This window comes from Brachyhypopomus gauderio, unplaced genomic scaffold (genome assembly GCF_052324685.1).
Source record: "Brachyhypopomus gauderio isolate BG-103 unplaced genomic scaffold, BGAUD_0.2 sc45, whole genome shotgun sequence".
Taxonomy (NCBI): domain Eukaryota; kingdom Metazoa; phylum Chordata; class Actinopteri; order Gymnotiformes; family Hypopomidae; genus Brachyhypopomus; species Brachyhypopomus gauderio.
The window spans coordinates 1,303,481-1,323,886 of record NW_027506871.1 but is presented as its reverse complement, the minus strand read 5'-3'; the positions used below and the strand labels follow the sequence as shown (position 1 = coordinate 1,323,886).

The 20,406-nt window shown below is 40.3% G+C and overlaps 1 protein-coding gene across 1 annotated transcript; it reads right to left on the bottom strand.

The window, feature by feature from the left end:
* Positions 1-372: 372 nt before the first annotated feature.
* Positions 373-19,337, bottom strand: LOC143486709 (butyrophilin subfamily 3 member A2-like). Its single transcript, XM_076986069.1, has 7 exons — positions 19,142-19,337; positions 14,580-14,630; positions 9,205-9,558; positions 8,790-9,062; positions 8,514-8,615; positions 5,667-5,784; positions 373-724 (listed from the first exon to the last, which is right to left on the bottom strand). The coding sequence occupies exons 2-7, from the start codon at positions 14,626-14,628 to the stop codon at positions 373-375; spliced, it is 1,248 nt and encodes a 415-aa protein (XP_076842184.1). The 5' UTR covers positions 14,629-14,630; positions 19,142-19,337.
* Positions 19,338-20,406: the final 1,069 nt, after the last annotated feature.

The following is a 20,406-nucleotide window of genomic DNA, read 5'->3' as shown; positions in this document are numbered from 1 at the left end:
CGCAAGGCGATGGACGAGACAGAATCCTTTGCACTTTCCAAATTGTTACGTTTATTACATTTACCGAAGCGCAGACAGCGCACATAAAACACGTTTACATAGAACATGTGTGACTCAAACAACGACGAGCACAGGACGCTGCGCGCGCGCAAATTAAATAGACAAACCACATCAACCCCACGTGATTACGAGACGAGCCACAGGTGAGGACTATCACAAGACGCACCCGCACCCACGGAGATACACCGACGTAGACGATTAGACGCAGACGACGTTAACACGCCCAAAACGGAGGGGTCGGGGACCGTAACGTGAGAGTTCTGTTCTTATATTCTCACTTTAAAGAAAAATACACGTTTACATTTTATACTTTCAGTTTATTAAGTGTGAGCACTTTAAAAATAAAAATGCATTTGGTAGCTGTGACACCGGGGGCGTCGGGACAGAGGCAGCCGGAGACGTGGGTTGGACAGAAGGTGGTTTATTATCCATGGCAACCAGTAACACTCGTAGCGCATACACAGCACGTAATGCACGGTAAAGCTCGTAGCGCATACACTGTAGATGCAAGGTAAAGCTCGTAACGCATACACTGGAGATGCAAGGTAAAGCACGTAGCGCATACACTGTGGATGCAAGGTGAAGCTCGTACACACACGGTAGGGACGTGCTGTCAACCAGAGACGCTCGTGTAGCGGCAATGTGCAGCACTGGACCAGACGACCTGCGGGCGAAAGAAGGCAAAGTAAACAAGGAACAGGTGCTCAGTATGATGGTGATTGCGACTGTGGGAGTGGCTGCGTGCGCGGGGGTGTGTGCTGGGATCGGCTGCTGGCCGGGTTGCGCGCCCTCTGGTGGCGACCCGGCCCCCTCACCGTGACAGTAGCAACAGCTTTTGGGTGAATTCTTAATTATTTCAATCATAATAATAATGCACTGGTTAGTGTCCCAGTAGGAGCCCACTGTTGCAGATATAGACACCTCAAAGATGTCCTCTGTTTATTGTCCTGGATTACCTTTCTTGAAGGTAGATTTATGATGACCCTTTTCACCAGTCTTCCAGCCATCAGTAACTACCAACTACCAGTAACTATTTGCTGATTAATATCTATATAATACTAGTTTTAACATGTTGCTTCTGTACACAGTCGGGAAACAGCTCAAATACATTTTAAATAACACTAAACCCCGAATTGGATCGAATCGATTAAATCGAAAAAAATCGGAATCGATTCTTGGAATTTGAATCAATACCCAGCCCTAGACACAACGCTCTTTTGGTTATCCCGTTCTCTTTGTTTTGTCATAGGTAGTCAGGGTAGGTTATTGTCATTTACTTTCATTTCTTTAAACATGCATCAGGTTAGGTAGTTGATATTATTTTGGTTAGAGACGTTTTTGTTTGTTATTTTGAGCATTGGGTCGTGTCCTGGAGTTACATCCCTTGGCCATAATTTGAATAAATTTGTAATTTCATCATATCTATCACAGTCTCTCTTTCATAATATACTCATTCTCTGTTAGGGCTATAGCCTAGAGTAGTCGTAACAAGGGTTTACAGAGAATGGTCAGAAAAAGAGAAAATATACAGTGAGCCTCAGTTCTGTGAGCACAAATGCCTTGTTGATACCCAAGGTCAGAGGAGAATGGCCAGACTGGTTCGAGTTGATAGAACAGCAACAGTAACTCAAATAACCAGTCGTTACAACTGAGGCATGTAGAAGAGCATCTCTGAACACTCTCAACATGTCAAACCTTGAGGTGGATGGGCTACAGCAGCAGAAGACACACCGGGTGCCACTCCTGTCAGCTAAGAACAGGAAACTGAGGCTACAATTCACACAGGCTCACCAAAATTGGACAATAGAAGATTGGAAAAACGTTTGATCTGATGAGTCTCAGTTTCTGCTGTGACATTTGGATGGTAGGGTCAGAATTTGACGTCAACAACATGAAAGCATGGATCCATCCTGCCCTGTATCAATGGTTCAGGCTGGTGGTGGTGGTGCAATTGTGTGGGGGATATTTTCCTGGTACACTTTGGGCCCATTAGTACCAATTGAGCATCGTGTCTATGCCACAGTCTACCTGAGTATTGTTGTTGACCATGTCCATCCCTTTATGACCACAGTGTATCCATCTTTTGATGGCTACTTCCAGCAGGACAATGTGCCATGTCATAAAGTGTGAATCATCTCAGACTGGTTTCTTGAACACGACAATGAGATCACTGTACTCAAGTGACCTCCACAGTCACCAGATCTCAGTACAATAGAGCACCTTTGGGATGTGGTGGAACGGGAGATTCACATCATGGATGTACAGCTGACAAATCAGCATCACACAGTTGCTGCAATCATGTCAATATGGACCAGACTCTTTGAGGAATGTTTTCAGTACCTTGTTGAATCTATGCCACGAAGATTTAAGGCAGTTCTGAAGGCAAAAGAGGTCCAACCCGATACTAGCAAGTGGCCAGTGAGTGTATATAAACATCAGGGATTGCTGGAGGTAAACCCACCAGACTTGAGCAAGGCACCTAACCCCAAATGCTCCCCAGGTGTCGGGGTAGGGCTGCCCACCGCTCTGGGCATGTGTGCACCACAGCCCCCTAGTAATCACTAGTGTGTGTGTGTGTGTGTTGACTGCACAGATGGGTAAATATGGAGGGCAAATTTCGATTGAGGTGAAAATCACAATTAACAAATATGGCATATTTTACAATTTTATTTTATTATTATGCTTAGATTATATGCTTTTAATGCAGAAATGAATTCCTGATTTAACTGGTTTAATTGCACAGCAGTAAACTAAACCATTACTGTCTGTGGTGTCTCTCCAGTAATGTGGTCACTTTTAAAATCATGTTGTGGACCAATATGACATTAGGGATGTAAAATCTGTGTTTGTGTTTACTTGTACACTTTAATAGACATATTTTTTTGATGTAGGGGAGAACCATCAGTTCCACCCATCACGGTTAAGATAGGAGTCATATGATCATTCCAGTATTTACCCAATTCCTCCCTGATCCCACATGGTGAAGATCAAGGCTGTAAACAGGCACATGCAGATTCCATAGAGAAAAAACTGATTTTGAGGTGAGAAAGTAAATTTCTGAATCAAGACTATCATATCTTTAGTTCTTATACTATTGCAGATAAAACCATATGAATTATATTACATTAAACTGTAGTTTCTCAGGTAAATTGTGATGCATTTATCCCCTGTTAATTTCAAATCCCCTTGCTAATACAGTTAGTTAAACAATGGCTGACAGGGGTGGGGTGTAACACAGCTTACAACAATCACCTTACATACAACTAATAAAACTTTCTGGACTTTTAATAATTTTAAAGAAAGGCTGACAGAGGTGTGCCTGCAAATGTTTTTAAAAGAAGCATCTGATGAGGTCACAAATAAGGGCAAGTCAGTCAGATCAGTTGCAAAGGCACATGGTATCTGCCATGTAACACACACACACAAACACACACACACACACACAAACAATGTTTATTATTTGACCTACATGTTCTTTACACAGGTAATTTTATTAGTGTTCATTAAGCATACATATTGTTAAATAAGTTTGTTCTAGTACACTAATTTACACACCCACACCAACACACACACACACACACACACACACACACACACACACACACACACACACACACACACTTCTGAATAAAACAGAAAGTGGATATGAGTTATGGTTAGTCACAGAGAGAGAGAGACATTGTTCTGGATTGTTGTTTTATTAAAAAAAAATATATATATTTTTGAAGCATTTTGCATGGTATGGGCTCTGTTTTTGCTTCTTTTGTCTAATTGTTACAACTTACCCCAGCATGGGTTACAACCTACCCCGGTGTAACAAGGGAACACCTTGTATTTGACATCAACTCACGGCAGCTGTGATATTTCAATTGAAGTTTGAATTGGTGCAATTTGTAGTAAATAAACGGGTGTACTTTGTATAAAAGTTTGAGAAGTCTAGCTCAAAAATTCAGTGAGTTACAGGTGCTGAAGCAAAAAGTGTTACAACCATACCTGGTCTCCCCTACTGTAAATATATTTAAGTATGTACTGGAGTTGACCAAACAGATGTTAATTCACTCTGCTACACAATCTGTCATGGAATTGATGTCATTCCAGTACGTGGCTTCAAAACACCCTAGAAGAGCCTTGTTAGCTTCCTGTGAAGTTGTGTAACCGAGCCCCTCATACCCAGAAAAATATCTTAATCTCATTATATACAGAGTGTGACAACACAGGACTGTTTAAGGTTGGTCTCAGCGTGCTAAGGAATTCTTTCCCTGTTGTTTAGTGAGTGTCAGAATTCCTTATATCAGAACCCCAGTCTTACAGTGTAGATCTTTATATAAGAACTCCAGTGTTGGAGACAGTGTGGATCCATATACAAGAACTCCAGTGTTGGAGACAGTGTAAGTCCTTATATAAGAACTCCAGTGTAAGAAACAGTGTAGATAATTTTATAAGAACTTCAGTGTTACAGTGTAGATCCTAATACGAGTTCAGTCAGGCAGAGCAGATTCATTAATTCTCTTAGACAGACCTGCAGTCTTGACCAAAGTGTGAAGCTGAGAAGTTTAATGGTGCAGTGTCTCATCTGTGCAGTCGTCCTCAAACCTTCAAACCTACTGGAGACTATAGAATGTGTGAGAAAATAATTCAACATGTAAACATCTTATGACATACGAGATGGCAGTCTTGCAGTCTTGTCTAATCCAGTTTTAAAGACTATTTATAATCTAGTTTAAAGTCCTACATAGACTACGCTCTCACATTTCTACACATTGTGATGCAGGGACAGAGGCGGTGAGAAGCAGAGGCTGCAATCTGAATGCTTTATTGTCCGTAGTCAAATAAACACAAGAACTCGGGCCAATAGGCAATAGTAATGCTAAAGGAACTCAAGGAAGTAAAGGTGGAGGTCCACAGGTAAAGGAGGTTTGAGAGCAGGAACAGGCTACGTCCAACGTTGTGAGGGGAAGATCAGTGAATGTGCAGCACTGGACTACATGACCTGTGGGTCTTTAGTACCGCTGTGTGTAATGAGGAACAGGTGTCAGTACTGAGGGGAAAGTGATGCTGGGAGTGTCTGGAGTGAGAGGGTGTGCTACGTGTGGGAGTGGGCGTGAGTGGTTGAGAGTGAGTGCTCGTGCACGCCCTCTGGTGGCTCCTGGGACGACCCACCGTGACACTCATTCTGTCCCAAATGTCACAATTTCTGGATCCAAATTGAGGTGCAAAAGGCTCGTTTGGAATCTTGATTATACTGGAAAATCTGAAACTGTCCTAAGATTGAATACAGCTCACCAACAACTCATGTGCTATGATCTAATACTGCAAAAAAGATTACTATAAAGGTATGGAAGAAAACAGATGTACTTTGATTTGGACAGTGGATCATAGTACTAACCTGTTCTCTAGAGAGATAGAATTGGGTAATGGTTGAATACACTTAATCCATCTGGACAAGTCTGAAACCCCCTGATCTCAAAACAGACTGTGACGGTTCAAAAGAACCAGACACTTCATGGGTGATGAGGTTGTGCTAACAGGGAGTCTGGGATAAGACTGGAGTCCTTATAGCAAGAACCCAACTGTCTCTATATAAGGAACCAGCTGGGTAACGTTACCATGGACTTTGTCTCTGATCCTTCTCTGACTTGAGCATAGTGTATTCCACAAGTGTCCACTGAGCTTCAGTGAAGTTCATCCCACGGAGATGATCTTCATCTCCTCTCTCCACACACTCTGCCCACAAGAAAGAGTGAAACATTGTCATCATATAAAAACTTTTTACGGTCATATTCTAAACATTACTGTCAGTGACACGGACCATCACAGTCAAAAAACAGGCCATTAGAGTTCTGCCCTGGTCTAAATCATCATATCACCTACATGTTAGCACTTGGACAAATGCATTGACCCAGTGTTTGTGTTGGTGAGTTTCTACAAAGCTGTGTTTAAGGGAGTTCTTATATAAGGATCCACACTGTCTCTTGCACTGGAGTTCTTATAAAATGATCTACACTGTCTCTTACACTGGAGTTCTTATAAAAGGATCTATACTGTCTCTTACACTGGATTTCTTATAAAAGGATCTACACTGTCTCTTACACTGGAGTTCTTATAAAAAGATCTATACTGTCTCTTACACTGGAGTTCTTATAAAAGGATCTATACTGTCTCTTACACTGGAGTTCTTATAAAAGGATCTATACTGTCTTACACTGGAGTTCTTATAAAAGGATCTATACTGTCTCTTACACTGGAGTTCTTATAAAAGGATCTATACTGTCTCTTGCACTGGAGTTCTTATAAAATGATCTACACTGTCTCTTACACTGGAGTTCTTATAAAAGGATCTACACTGTCTCTTACACTGGAATTCTTTTATAAGGATCCACACTGTCCCTTCCACTGGAGTTCTTATATAATGATCTACACTGTCTCTTCCACTGGAGTTCTGATATAAGGATCCGCACTGGTTTGAGTGCGGTGTGTGGGCAGTCTGTTCATTCATGAATGTTTGAGTTCATGGATTCTCAGACCGGTGGAAATACGGGTCCGTTCTTAAAAGGTTTGCAAGTTCACAAGAACCATCACCAGATACAGTACGGAGTCCGAGCGACCACTGATATGAAGATAACAGAACCACTGAAGATCTCACTGGTACAGAGATGAGTTCCAGACTTACTGATGAAGGCTGATGTGTGAGATAAAGTGTGGCAGTTAATTTTCATATATGACTCATTTTATGTACAGAGTGTATCTACAAATGACCTGCTATATGTTCTAATAGTGGGTTAGTCTAACATGTGAATGAATGAATGAATGAATGAATGAATGATTGTTTCAATTTATATAGCACCTTTCAGGATACCCAAGGCACTTTACAATTGTTATCACAGCTACGTCTCAGACAACCAATCACACACCGGCAAGAAGCAGCAGCCAATCACACACAGCGTACTCTCTACCGGGATCCACAGCCCCCTGGGGGACTGAATGGGGTGCAGGAAGGGGAGAGAGGACAGACCCTAGTGACAGAGCACCATCCACCACTGGGCACACAAGCACACACACATTCATGCACACACACTCAGACAACAACTTGTTTCACGTGATTAATGACATTGTATTGTATATTGATATTTGTGGTTTAATGTCACATAACCAGCAGGTTCATTTGTTGTAATGTTTCCTGTATCACTTTTTCTCTTCACAACCAACACAACGTTCTGTGATGCTGATCTGGAGAATCAGTAACACTTCAGTAAATATGTCGTCATGGAGATGAGCATGTAATGAATTAACTGAGGAAGGGATGATGCAAGTGCAGAAAAGTAAGATTTATTTAAATAAATTAGAATGTTAAACACTAGGTACGGGGGCAATACGAAACACAGGGAAACACAATGACTAGACACAACTAAGTAGTCAGTACAATACACTAAACTAAACCAACAGGAATCAGGTTATGCATGTGAAATATAACGAAACGTAGTGAGCAGAATACAAATAAAACAAACATGGTAAAAAGAAGAACTAAGCAAAATAGACAGCACTCATTGAGGAGACTACGGAGTACGAAAGAACAACCTAACAGGCACAACGGATAAGAAAAACACAGCAAGTAACAACACGACTGAAGAACAAGTACACCAGGGCACGAGTAGACTATAAGGGAAGCACATACAGATAAGAAAGCTATGTAGGGAAATTCAAATAGAATACGACCGGAATATGGAGACTAAATACATGGGTTACAGAAGCACACGAAACTATCGTAAAAAGGAATAAGGGGCGAGAACTAAGGGAAACAAATTACACAATAGCGAAATCACAGGAGAATATCATAACATGGAATCAGGACACAGAGGAGGAAGAAAGCAGGGAACAGAGAGGACTTACGACAATCACGGACAAGGAAGCACAGGACTGGGGAAACTAAATACACTGAGATAAGGGAACATGAACGAGACACGGCTGGAGAACACTGAGGGCAGGGGCGTGATAAACAGAGGAAACTATGGTAACGGGGAAACAAGACGGAACAAGGGAGGAGGGCGGAGCTTGGCGTGACAGATCTGGTGGAACTGGAGCTAATGAAGCACCAGCAGTAGTGTTCTAGAATGTGTTCCAGAACACTCATGACCTTCCAGCAATGTTCTAGAATGTGTTCTAGAACATTCATGACCTTCCATCAGTGTTCTAGAATGTGTTTCAGAACAATCATGACCTTCCAGTATTAATCAAAACACCTTCAGGGTGAGCCTGATGATCTAAAAGTGGATTCATGTCTTTAAATCTTCTTCACAGCCCCACATGTACATTGAGGGATAAATCAGACACATTTCATCATTTAATGATCAGCTCTAAGGTTCTGGTGAACTGGATCGTAATCTGAGACCCTCCTGGTACAGACAGATATGAGGACTGAGATGTAGGATTATAGTGAGAGACAGATACTGGTTTACCTCTCCATCTGTAATACAGGACACCTCCCACGAGTGCTGACAGCAGGAACAGTATAATTGGAACAGTGAAGGCAGCTGTGTAGTCAGGTTTGGGTAAGTGATCTGAACACAATGACAAAGATTCAGATTAAAGATCCATGTGAGTAGACAAAGACTCCTTCAAGAAAGAAGTATAAATATAACACAGTATAAGCAATAATAAAAACATTCTCTAATATAAATATACTGACTACGTTGGTCATTACTTTGATACTTCTGAATGTTTTCAGTAATTACCAGTGATGTCGATCTGTTTCTCCATCATAATCTGCCCCTGTTTCAATCTGCAGATGTAGACGTTGTTGTTACTCTTGTGTGCAGTGAGGTGGAGTCTCACATTAAAACCTTTATGATCTCCACATGACTCTGTTACAGCAGGCAGTTCAGCTCCTTCACTGTTCAACCACTGGAGTTCAGGAACAGGCCACCAGCCTCGACATTCACACTGTAGAAGAACTCCACCTGAGACACCAGTACCCAGGACGGTGATCTCTGGGGCTCCTCCAACAGCTGTGGGTTAAAAAACCAAAGAGTCTCACACAGCATCATCCTGTTTCTGTTTACATACACACTTATTAAAACTGGACCTTTTATTATAAAGTATGATGGAGGATACCTTTAATTATTATGTTTATACTATAATGATTTTTACCTTCAATTTTAAGCTGAACACTGATATGATCTCTCCATTGGGCAGAATCAACCTGACATCTGTACTGTCCTCCATCAGACACTTGAACTTTCTTCAGGAGCAGTGAGGTGTTGCCATACTGTAGTTCCTCTATAAACAGAGATGTTTTGCCTCTGTATGAAGGATCCTGATCACCAGTCTGGTCTTGTTTATTCTTATAGTGATGCACTACTCTGTTATGCATGTCTGTTCTGGTCCACATCACTTCCATGTTCACAGCACTCATACGTGGTTTAAGTGAACACGGCAGAGTGACGTCAGAACCAGGAGCAGCAACAACTGTACCTCCACCCTCCAGATCAAACCTCTGAGCTCCTGTAATGAGAAACACCACCATGATGGATGTTCACATTCACTCCACACATTACACACATCAACATGTCTGATGTATAGAGGTGATTTCACACCGTGTGTTTAAAGGACATGTGGGTGAATATTCTCATGATCCAGGTGTTATAAAGGTAAACACTGATGTCACAGGTAAACAGAACCAGATATGTAGCTGTTATTACTCAGACTGTAGTGTTATGTGCAGGTAAACAGTGTATACATGTGTGTATGTATAATGTCTTCCTAAGGAAACATAAATCCTTTGGTCATGTGGTCAGCTGGGTTGTGATTGTATCATAGTGTATTACAGTGTGTTATTTAATGTGTTGTCATGGTAATGGGAAGTAGGGAACTCGATGATATTTAATTTAACCTCGTTTTGTCTCTGTGTTTGTTTTAGGGGGTCAGGCAAATGTTTTTATTGTTTCTTTGTTTGTTTATTCACTGTATGTAGGCAAGTTAACTGCTTTTGTTTTGTTTATTATTTTGTCCTGGTCAGTTCCTGAAATCCTCCAGCAGTATGATACCATAATACTCTCATAAGTATATTAAACACAGTCAACACTTATGATACCCATAATACTCTCATAACTATATTAAACACAGTCAACACTTATGATACCCATAATACTCTCATAACTATATTAAACACAGTCAACACTTATGATAATAATAATAATAATAATAATCTTTATTTGTATAGCACCTTTCATACATACATGCAACTCAAAGTGCTTTACAGTATAAATAAAAGAAACATAAAAAGGAGAAGACAAAAAGAAAATGTTAAAAGAAATTAAAGTAAAATAACAAAATTATAAAAAAGTAAACAATATAATAAAAAAGTAAAGTAAATAAAACTAATTAAGATAAGTAAATAAGAAGATAAAAATAAAATATTAAAATTAAAGATAAAAAGAAATAATTAAATAAAGACTAATAATAGACTAGAGTTTCTTAACTAAAAGCAGATCTAAACAGGAAAGTTTTGAGACTGTTCTTGAAACTGTTCAGGGATGAAATGCCTCTGAGCTCTTCAGGAAGAGAATTCCAGAGCTTTGGGCCATAGTGGCTAAAAGCACCCTCGCCAATCTTTAATCGGCTTTTAGGAATCACCAGTAGATTACTGTTCGAAGACCTCAGAGACCTGACTGGAACATATCTAACCATCATTTCACTGAGGTAAAGAGGGGCAAGACCATGAAGACATTTAAAAACCATGACTAGAACCTTAAAATCTATACTAAAGCTGACAGGTAACCAGTGGAGTGAGTGGAGTGCATGTGTAATATGATCTCTCTTTCTCCTGCGGGTCAGAACCCTTGCAGCCGCGTTCTGAACTCGCTGTAGGTGTGAAATAGAGCTCTTTGGAAGAGCAGATAGAACAGCGTTACAATAATCTAGCCTTGATGTGATAAATGCATGGACAAGTTTTTCACTGTCAGCAGGAGTGAGCATATCCTGGACCTTAGCAATGTTTTGAAGGTGAAAATAAGCTGTCTTGCACGTAGTCATGATGTGTGATTTGAAGCTGAGCTCATTATCAAAGGTGACGCCCAGGTTCTTAACACATTGACTGGCATTCAGATTCATTTGATTTAAATAGGTCTGGACATCATTCCTTTGTGAATCACTGCCAAGAACAAGAACCTCTGTCTTCTCTTTATTTAATTGCAGAAAATTGTCAGACATCCATGTCTGTATATCATCTATGCAGTCAAACAGTGAGCAAATTGATTTTAGGGCCTTAGGTTCTAGAGAAATGTAAAGTTGAGTGTCATCTGCATATTGATGATAACTAATACAATGTTTATTAATGATATGTGGTAACAGAAGCATATATAGGTTGAATAGTAACGGCCCAAGAATTGATCCTTGGGGGGACGCCACAAGTTATTTTTTGACGTGTGGAGGAAGAGGTACCTAATGCTACATAGTAATCATGCCCAGTTAGGTACGATCTAAATCAGTCTAAGACTAAGCCACTAAGGCCTACCCAACTCTGTAGTCGATCAAGAAGAATTTCATGATCAACCGTGTCAAAAGCGGCGCTTAAATCCAGCAGAAAAAGGACTGAGAGTTTGCCTGCATCCTTATTCAATCTCAAGTCATTTACTACCTTAACTAGGGCTGTTTCAGTGCTGTGGAGAGCTCTGAAACCAGATTGAAAAGTGTCATTTATTTGATTTACTTTTACATAATCATTCAACTGGATTGACACAACTTTTTCAATGATTTTGCTAAGAAAGGAAAGGTTAGATATAGGTCGATAATTATTGAGAATTGTGGGATCAAGATTTCTGTTCTTTAATAGTGGTTTAACCATTGCTGTTTTAAAAATGTTAGGGAATTCACCCAATTGCAGAGACTGATTAACAATCGTTAGAACTTCATTTGCTAATGAGCTCAGAACCTGCTTGAAAAGGCATGTAGGTAAAGGGTCCAGTTCACAAATAGAGGATTTTAGTGATGAAATCACATCAAGTAGTGTTACCATGCCAACTTCTTGGAAATAATACATATTAAAGTTAGGCTGAGTAACTGATATAAGGTTTGATAGTCTATTAGTGCTTGTTGCTATGTTCTGCCTTATACTAGTAATCTTGTCCCTAAAAAATATAGCAAACTCCTCACATTTTTCAACTGAAACAGTCTCAGGGAAGACACATGAGGTGGGGTTTACTAGCTGATCAATACTTCTGAACAGGACAGCCGAGTTATTATTTGATGAATTGATTAAGGTAGAGAAATAGTTTTTCCTTGCTGATTTCACTTCACTGTTGTAATTCTGCAATGTTGTTTTATAAATATCAAAATATACTTGCAATTTTGACCTTCGCCAACGTCTCTCAGCCTGCCTACAATCTTGCCTAAATTTTACAATAGAAGGAGTGTTTCTCCAGGGCATCCTAATTTTACCAGAGAATTTTAGTTACCTTTGGTGCCACAGCATCAATACAGTTCCTAACTCTGTGTGTGAATGTTTCAACTAGCTCATTCCCATTTTCTGAGAGGGGAGGGAGGGACTGTATCATGTCTGTTAAGGCCACGGCACTGCCAGCACTGAGATAACGCTTGGTTATTGTACGCTTTTCACTGAGTGTTCTAGTAGATAATGACATATTGAAAAATACACCAAAATGGTCAGAGATTGCATAATAATTTCAGTATTATTAACCTCTATGCTTTTAGAAATGATCAAATCTAAAATGTGGCCATGCTTATGAGTTGGGCCTGATACATGCTGTATGAGATCAAAAGAGTTAAGCATCCTCATGAATTCTGAAGTGATTGGATTTGTGGATATATCCATGTGAATATTAAAATCCCCAGCAATTAAAACATAATCAAAATCAATTAAAATCCTTGAAAGCATTTCTTCAAACTCTTCAAGAAAATCTGCATGTAGTCTGGGAGGATGATAGATAACAATCAAAAGAACTGAATAAGTACTGTTGAGTTGTACTGCCAGATATTCAAACGTAGGATGTTCCCCTAATGAGATCTGCTTACAGCGGAATGCTTAATGGTAAAAACATGCAACACCACCACCTCTCTTATTTACTCTGGAGACATTAAAATAGTTAAAGTCGGGAGGTGAAGCTTCATTTAGCACTATTGCTCCATTGCTATCAAGCCAAGTCTCTGTTAGAAAAAGAAAGTCCAGACAATAATCTTCAATTAATTTAGCTATTACAAAAGACTTGTTTGTGAGTGAACGGACGTTTAGTAAGGAGACTTTGAAGACTTGATGTGTTTGATCGGCATCACTTACATCACTTGTGCATTTCACTGGAATCAAATTTTGTTTGTTACAATGTTTTGTGCCCTTGTGTTTTCTTCTGATTACATTTTTATTTCGATTCTGAGAGCCATGCCACCGGCTATTTAAAATAACTGGAATGTAGCACTGACTAGGAGCATGGGTTCCAGTGTGTCAGACCTGAGAAGTAGGTGAGTTCCTACAAGACTGCAGACTGTAGTGTTGCAGAACCTCTTCAATCTCCTGGAGTTTACCTCTGAGACTGTGGACAGATTCTCTGACAGGAGAATACTCTCATAACTATATTAAACACAGTCAACACTTATGATACCATAATACTCTCATAACTATATTAAACACAGCCAACACTTATGATACCATAATACTCTCATAACTATATTAAACACAGTCAACACTTATGATACCCATAATACTCTCATAACTGTATTAAACACAGTCCGTCTCTTATCCTGCTCCTGTTATGTGTTAAATATAAAACTCTACAAATAAACAGTTTCAGATACACCGATCGATCAGCCGGTAACTGGAACTAGCTGGTTTCCCACATGGTCGGTCATAACCAGTAACCAGCTGGTCAGTCTCAATAAACTGATTCTGTGCTGGTCACATTTACACTTGGTTACCACACGGGGGTGACAGTGGCACAAACATAGCCAAATGAACAGCACAGTCACTACATTAGGCTTATATACGATAACAACATAATGATTTGATTTCTCGTTTGTATTACCTGGTGCAGTTGTTTTCAAAAGTAAACATTTTGCTTCTTACTTGGAGATTTGTGTGAAAAAGTTTGTCATATAAAGACATTCACAGTCATTAGTAGAGAACACATAACCTAGTTCACATTTTTATGTTAAGATGTAAGAAGTTTCTCTTAACAGAAAAAACAAACAATGTTTCTGTATGATGTCATTTATAATTCTTAAAAAGAAAAAAATCTGAATCAGCTAGACATGAAAACAAATCAGAAACTGAAATTGGCCAAGGAATCAACCAGTGCATGTCTACACTGTGTGTGTGTGTGTGTGTGTGTGTGTGTGTGTGTGTGTGTGCAGATCAGTTTAACCCAGTACTGTTATAGACAGTGTGTGTGTGCGCGTGTGCCTGTGCATAGATCAAATTCCCATGTGACGTGTCCTGTGTGATGTGTCTCTAATATGTACTTGACTCTTGGTATTGAGGAGTTTGATAGAATGTCTAATGATGGAGGTTACAGTACCTGAGAGAGACCATTGGAGGAACAGAATCATCACCCAGACACACTCCATCTCTGTAAGAGAACAACAGTGACATTTCTGTTAAAATACATTCAACTAACTCACAACTGTATGTGAAGTGCCTACATATAACCCGAGTTGAATACTGAAAGCAGTTTTGTCCTGAACACAAAGTCACCAGCAGGTGTCACTGTTTGGTTTCTCTCTGTACAGCTCTCTGCTGCACCTCCTGATTGTGCCAAGTCAAGCGTGACCTGAGGGCAACAATTCTGATGAAGCCCCAGGGCAACATACAAACACAGCCAATCAAAAACACTTAATCTCTATGACATCGTCAAAATTAGCCTGTTTAATTTTCAGACAAAATTCAAATGATCTAAGATAACTGAACGGCCGAAGAATTAAAATGTTCTAAAATTGGTTGTTGTTTTTTTTTTTTGTTTTTTTTTTTTTTGGGGGGGGGGGGGGGAGCATATTTCATATTGTCATCATGCTATTACTAAAATACAAATCTAATAGCCTACAGCTTTTGCACAGTGCAGTATATATTTAGGTATTTTTTATTTTCTTGTAAACACACAAACACAGCTCATACAGACAGGAGCATCAACTCCGAAACTACAGTACTGTGCGATCAGACCCACACGGTCAGCTTGTTGTGCCTCTAGTAGTTTGTTTCAGAATTACAACATTTGTTTATTCTTAACCAAAAAGCAAGCATGGATCAGCAATTAGTGAGAAGAATAACTCACATTTTCCTTGAATGAAGAACTTGCACAAAAAAGGAAGAAGCAACTGTGAGTCTTCAACAGAGGTGTCAATTCCAGGTTCAGAAAGTAAAAGTCCTCACCAGGATTTTGCTCAAACTTGCTATATTTTCTAATTAGTGCAATCCAGGTAAAATTAGTAGAATCAACACAATCCAGGAAGCCTGAGCAAAATCCTGGTGAGGACTTTTACTTTCTGAACCTGGAATTGACACCTCTGGTCTTCAACTGATTGGGTTATTGATTTAACTTTATTATCTGTGTCACGGTGGGTCAGCCCAGATGCCACCAGAGGGCGCGCACACACACTCCTCTCACACACACCCTCTCACTCCCGGACACTCCCTCACTCCCAATCACCCGAGTATTAGCACCTGGCTCTAATTGGACTCGGGCTCTTTGCCCATTCAGCCTGCACCCTTCGCCTCACTACGTGGGACAGCCTGCTCTGCACCGGACCTGCCATAAGCCTGTGGCTGTTTTACTTACCTGCATTACCTTGAGTATACTGTTGTGTTTGATCTGCCTAGTGGCCTGAGTATTTCAGTATTTTCAGTATTTCATACTTTTGTGTCTTGACCTGCTTGCATAAGGTGTCAGCCGTCTTCCCCATGACTGTGTAGCCTACAGAACTAAACTGAGAGACCATTAAAAAGACCTTTTCAGGTGTTTTGAATTAGTTGTTTAGAGTGTTGTACCAGGTGTCTTCAATATTGGAGCTTTTAACAATATTCTAATTTTCTGAGATACAGAATTTGGGGTTTTTCATTAGTTGTTAGTTATAATAATCAAATTCAAATATTTAAGTCTGTGTGTAATGAATTAATATAATATACAAGTTTCACTTTTGAATGGAATTACTGAAATAAATAAACTTTTTTTATGATATTCAAATATTTTTACCAGCACCTGTATACATTAGATAATTATCTGTAGGATTAGATAATCCTCCATTGGGTTAGATTGTTCTCCATAGGGACAAGATCTGGAGACTATTCAGGCTGCTGAAGTAATTCAATTGAAGTAAGTGAAGACATTTTTCTAGAATCACTGTTCAGATGTTCTTCAGTGGGTCATGGACCTGATCCCCACACGTTTCTGTGTGTCGTCCTCACACTGAACAGGGCAGCTCCACTCATGGCACTACCAATGCATCCATCAGCAAGATGTAAAACATCTGAACTTTCCCCACTCCACATGTTCATATTCACAGACACCTCAACACCCCGCACAGTGTTCAGCTGTTCTGGTCCATTCCAGTCAGACGCCGTCATGTGTTGAACAGCAGTTTGGTTAGGGTTTGGTTGTGGTTGTAGACAGTGTTGGAAATTAATTAATTGTTGCTGCCCCCCGACAGGCCAGCTATGACAGAAGAAAGCAGAACGCCCAGCGGTATCCTGACCTGCCTAAGAGGTTTGACTCACAGCTGTTGTGTCAAGAAACTGTGTCAAGATGAAGTTATTTTGAGGTGGGGTGGAGAGGGGAAGATATCAGCTCTGTAGCTGTCTTAAATAAAGGATTCAAGAGAAAGATTCTTTGCTTTGTAAATTTGGATATAACAATCAGCCCTGGACATTACAGTGCAAATGTAAGAAAAAAGAAAATTAAAGGCTAATAACTTGATGTGTCAATTTAGTGTTTTTCAGGAAGACTGTGGGAAAGCAGGAGTAAGGAGGCCTCAGTGGCCTTGAGGAGAACAGAAGGCGCCTATTCAGTGCAGGATGTGTAGCAAGCAGTTTTTAGATAACCAGGCACACAGGCTGGGAGAAGAGGAGCAGGTGATTTTCCATGGAGAGCAGCCAGGATTGGGGAGTTATCGAAACTTAACAAATCGAAACTTATGGACAGAGAGTATGAAAGAAAGGACATCGCCCAGCACGAGAGGCTTTTCGCTTGGACACTGCTGAGATCCACTTGGGTTAGGTAGATTCCTAGGCAACTAGCACCAGTGCACTGAAGAGTTTGTACCACGTATACTTCTATTATATTGCATTCATTAATATTCTATATAAATCATTTTAAAAGAACTTTTGTTGTCAAGACTTTGCTTGGACCACTCAGTCAAAAACCAGTCGGTTCATCGGGGCGGTGTTGGGGCCCGTCTGGGTCGGAGAAGAAATTCCCAACACAGGCTACTCCTGACAGTGTTGTGCCAGTTCACAGCTTTTCTGAACTAGTTCAAGTTCAGTTCATACATGCTCAAAGTGAAGAGTTCACGTTCAAAGTTCACAATCTTAATTCTGAACTAGTTCATTCTCTCACTCTCATCATTGGTCCACCCCCCCCCCCCCCCCCCCCCCCCCAGCCCTCCGCGCTCTCGTTGTTGCCTATTACGCTGCGTTGCTATGCCTACCCCGCTCTGCTGCAATTCATCACGGGTAACGTAGTGCGGAAGCCAGTATGTTAACTATTCTCAGCCGGACACTACGTTTCCCACAATGCATTGCGCACACAACGTCAAAACCGTTTCTGTCTGGTGATACGTGGTTTAAGCTGCACCAGCGAGAATGCAGGAGGGAGGAACTTTCTCTCATTGCGTTTCAAAAGAGAAAACAGATGTCACTCACTTTTCAATGGAAAGCAAATTCCAACGTTCATTTACAGTGATGTCTGCCGTTCATGACACATAATGTGAACTAATTCAAGTTCATGTTCTTTATTTAAAAATGTGTTGCGTTCAGTTGAACGTTCACGGAAAAATGAATGCGTTCTTTTGAACTCGTTCACGCACAACACTAACTCCTGTTATACTCATGTCGGTCAACGTCATGTAAGATAGGCGTGTATGTGAACCACAGGGCAGGAACATTGTCCTGCAGAGTCACGGATGCTCTTCTCCACAAAGTCCACTGTATTTACAGAACCACTGTACCCTGGGATTGGTCAGGGTCACATTGCTCAATCAAGCTGCGCAGTCCAATGTAAGGAGTGTTGTTTAAATTTAGGATTTATCAGCAAAAGGCTGTTTACATCCAATTAGACAAAACAGTGTAGTTAACATCAAGCTAGTGTTACGGAGATTAAACAAATCGTGGTGGTTTGTGTGAATTTAAAAACAGCACTGTTTAAAAAAATGATTAAAAAGTCGTAACAGTAGAAGAAATCAACTTATATGTGAAAGTCTCTGTCACTACCCGATTAGAACCGGAACGGTGGCTAGTGAGTTGATTAAATTACCCGACACTTCATAAATTGACCCGTATTTGGCCAGTGGCGGGTGCTAATCTCCCACTATGGTTGTAGATGTACTGCGCAGTTACGCGTTTCCACCGTGCGCGGTTCAATCCCGCAGGTTCTTAACGCAACGGTCACCAACCACCGGGCTGCGGACCGGATTTTATTTCGTTGTATTTACCCCGATCCGTGAAAATATTGTCTGACATGTAACCGGTCCGTGGCGCAAAAAAGGTTGGGGACCGCTGTGTTAACGCACCCATACCAAACAGCAGCGCCGTTTCATTAGGAACAGCAGCTCAATATGGACCCATTAATAAACCTCCAGTTAGCTATTAACGTGCATTTAAATTAATGCAGCTCAGCAAATGTAAATTATGAGTCCACGTGTTTAAAATTGAATAAGAATTTTTTAAATAGCAAACACCCGTTCTTCAAATGTAGTTCTGCCTCGCAGACCTTCTTCAAAAAATTCAGACAGGAAAATCTCGAAAACACGTAACTGATTATTAAATTTGAATCAAGTCTATTTTAATTAAAGCTGCTTGGCACATTTTTATTTACAAGTCCACTTGTTAAAAATAGAATAAATATCTTAACATTTTTAAAAGAAGCAAACTCACCCGTTCTTCAAATCTAGTTCTGCTTCAAGGAAAAAAAAAGTTTATTCAAAAAAACCTTCAAAGAGTTCAGGCAGCAAAATCAAACTAATTTGAGAACTCTTAACTGTTCATTAGGTTTGGAGCAATTTAGTGAAGAAGCAACTGCCGCTGAATTTCGCTTTTGCCCAGAATGAACCCTGCTGACAAGGATGCACGTTCCGCTATGACTGATCAACCCATCAACGGAAGTGGATGTGCATCTTTTAAAGGAAGAAGACCACCCAACACTGCAAAAAGAGACGTTTATACTTCATTTTTAAATACGTAATATTAAGTATGAATGTATTATATCTTTTAAAGATTAGTTCTTATACGTAGTAATGTGACCGGTGTGTTTCTGCGTTGTGTAAAAATTATCCGCCACATGCAATCTTTGTAGGCGATCTTCTTTTTATTCGATCAGCCACTCCTGTTGATACATAACAAGTGCATTGAACAGTGCTGACAAACTCACTCCAGCACTCTCTCCCACGATATTAAAATGAAAAGGGGGGAGTTAAGATGGGTGGTCGCTATTTATACTTGGGGGGAAACACCACAAAAGAAGAAAACAGAAAGGGGAGGAGTCTGGATCCCACATATTCACAACTAGATAAACAGATAAACAAATACAGTACATTTTGTGTAATTATACAAGTGACAGATCAACCTGGTTACATTCACCCCCCAGAATTACACAAAATCACAAGACGCACAAAAACACTCAGCAATATTACATGAACCAGTAAGAAAACGGTGACATATGTCAGCAAAACGCTACCCAAATGAAGGGCTAGGAGACCTGAGGACCGCCTGGCGCCCGGCAAGGCCCCAGGATACCCCATAGACACAAAGAGGTGCCATTTACACCTCAAAATGCATGTCACATACAATTACTGGGAAATCCTAGGAGGAGCTGTCCTCCAATAAAGTGGAAATAAAAACACATGAGAAAAAAAAAAACAAGCAAACAACTATCCATCAAACAGCAGGTGGAGAAAAGAGTATATAATAATAATAATAATAATAATATATATATATAAATAAAAATTCACACATTCATTAAAGGTGAGCGAACATTCTCAGTGTCAAATAGCGACTCTCTTTGAGTCATAGACTCTATCAAACGGCAAACAGGTCTGAGCACCCTACCAAAACGTGAGGTGAACCTACTACTCAAGTCGGTGCTGTGCTCGTCAGAAGGACGAATGAAGTGGAGAACAGGCAGGTGATCTACAGTAGCATCT